This window comes from Camellia sinensis, chromosome 3 (assembly GCF_055761805.1).
Source record: "Camellia sinensis isolate YWXY chromosome 3, ASM5576180v1, whole genome shotgun sequence".
Lineage (NCBI taxonomy): Eukaryota > Viridiplantae > Streptophyta > Magnoliopsida > Ericales > Theaceae > Camellia > Camellia sinensis.
The window spans coordinates 39,907,209-39,909,647 of record NC_138963.1 but is presented as its reverse complement, the minus strand read 5'-3'; the positions used below and the strand labels follow the sequence as shown (position 1 = coordinate 39,909,647).

At 38.7% G+C, this 2,439-nt stretch overlaps 1 protein-coding gene across 1 annotated transcript; it reads left to right on the top strand.

Moving 5' to 3' along the window:
• Positions 1-233: 233 nt before the first annotated feature.
• LOC145821441 (uncharacterized) lies at positions 234-1,386 on the top strand. The gene is made up of 2 exons (XM_082917963.1): positions 234-434; positions 712-1,386. The coding sequence occupies exons 1-2, from the start codon at positions 234-236 to the stop codon at positions 1,384-1,386; spliced, it is 876 nt and encodes a 291-aa protein (XP_082774089.1).
• The last annotated feature ends 1,053 nt before the right edge of the window (positions 1,387-2,439 follow it).

The window sequence follows — 2,439 nt, the reverse complement described above, 5'->3', positions numbered from 1 at the left end:
TGGAACAGGGAAAACATTTCTATACAATACGATTGCATTAAAATGCCGCACCCTTGGGCATATCGTTGTTACTGTTGCTTAATCTGGAATTGCATCATTGTTACTGGTAGGAGGTCGCATTGCACATTCAACATTTTCCATTCCGTTAGATGTCTTGGAAAATTCACTTTGTGGGTTTAGCAAACAATCATTACAAATTGAGTTATTTAGAGAAACAAAACTCATAATTTGGGATGAAGTTCCTATGCAACATAAACATTGTTAGTGAGGCGGTTGATCGTACATTGAGGGATATTTGTGATAGTGAAAAGCCATTTAAGAGTATTACTGTTGTTCTTGGTGGAGACTTTCGACAAATCTTACCAGTTATACCCAAAGGAGTTCGTGAGCAAATTGTGAATGCATCATTAAGACACTCTATTCTATGGAAGCATGTACATATCTTAACTTTGGATTTGAATATGCGCTTGAATTCTGAAGGCCATGAAAATGCTAATTTTGCAAATTTCTTGATGGAGGTAACACTACTTTAACCATTTTCCTTATTATATAAATTATGTTAAATTAATAAATTGTATTACACTTAATTTTTTTTTTTATTGATTTTACTTTTTTTAGATTGGGACCAATCCTCAAGAAATCATTAACCTTCCATCAACAATACACAAATGTCAAGATTTGAATGATTTACTCTCTACAGTTTACCCACAGTTGAATATGATAGAGACGTCAACCCCAACATTTTTAACTGAACGCACAATTTTGTCTGCGCGTAACGATGATGTCAGTGACATTAATACTACTGCGTTGAATATCTTTCTAGGAAGATTATATACTTATCTTGCAGCAGATAAAATGTCTGAAGAAAATGAAATTGATCCTACCATTATAAATAGATATCCTAATGAATATTTAAATTCATTGGATCCTCCTGGGCTGCCAACTTTTAAGTTAGAGTTAAAAGTGGGTTGTCTTATAATATTGTTGAGAAACATTGCACCGAAAGATGGACTATGTAATGGTACAAGATTAATGGTTACTAGATGCAACACTCGCATAATTGAAGCTCAAATTTTAACTGGAGAAAAGTTTGGCAATTTCGCATTCATACCAAGGATATCTTTGACACCATCTTCTTCAGAAATGCCTTTCCAAATGACAAGATGCCAATTTCCAGTCCGATTGGCATATGCCTTGACCATTAATAAATCTCAAGGACAATCTGTGAAATTTGTTGGGGTTAATTTGCGCATACCGGTGTTTAGCCATGGGCAATTATATGTGGCATTGTCCAGATGTACATCCTTTGATCGTAGAAGTATTCTCCTCCCTAAAGATAGTTTGGATTCTACTACAAATATTGTTTATCCTGAAGTGTTATTGTAGTGTTCTATGTAGATTAAATCATGTTTCATCATAAGGTAACCATATAGATTTATTTCTATTGAGTATTGTGGAGAAATATTTTATGAGTCCCAACACGTGGCCAAGGTGACGCCGACATGTCAGCCGAGGTACCACGTGTCCAGGTCATGACGCCGAGATGATCTCGGCAAGGCCGAGGTTATCTCCGAAGATATCGAAATCCGAGATAAGCTGATAAGGGACAAGAGTCCTAGAATAATGAAAGACTTTAGCATGGATAAGGATAACACTCTTAGGGAGTTTATCTTTATCTTTTGGAGAGTCCATAATAAGCAATGAGCAAGAGTCCATTGAAGCTAGGCTTCTAGTAGGACAAGGATTGAATGAACTATAAAAGATAGGCACCCCCGATGGGTCTAAGGTATGCAATTTATATTCAGTATAGTGAGTCTAGCACTATTGATTATCTTTGAGAGATATACTGACTTGATCGTCGGAGTGCCCCCGGGTGGACGAACCACCGCCGGAATCTTCTCTTTCTGTTGCAGGTCAACCAGGTGTCATTTATTCTGCCAGTACTTTCCAGCTGAATAACTAATATAGCGATCCCGGTATTCCTTGTTGTTATTGAACGGTAATCCGGACTTGGTTCCGTAGATTCATTGTTGTCTTATCCTCAATTCTATCCCTTACTCTTTGTTGTAGAGCTTTGGGTTGTGTTGGGCAAGTTGGGAATAGAGTTGGTTGTGTTTTAAAGCTTTGAATTTTTGCCCAAGCTTTGGTCTCTCAGCTCGAGCGGTGATTTGACACTCGAGCGGGCTTTTGTTGTTGCCTCTTCGCTCGAGCGGCAGTTTGGACGCTCGAGCGTGAATTTCCTTCTCTCAGCATTTTGGATGTCTGTGGAAAATTCTGGGAGAGTGCATCCGGCGCTCGAGCGGATCTTCGGACGCTCGAGCGTGAACCTGTGTCTAACGCTCGAGCGGGGTGTTGTACGCTCGAGCGGACCTGTTTTTATATCAGTCCGTGAAATCACTTTTTGATCCCTTTTTGATCTCCTTTCTCTCTCTTACTTTT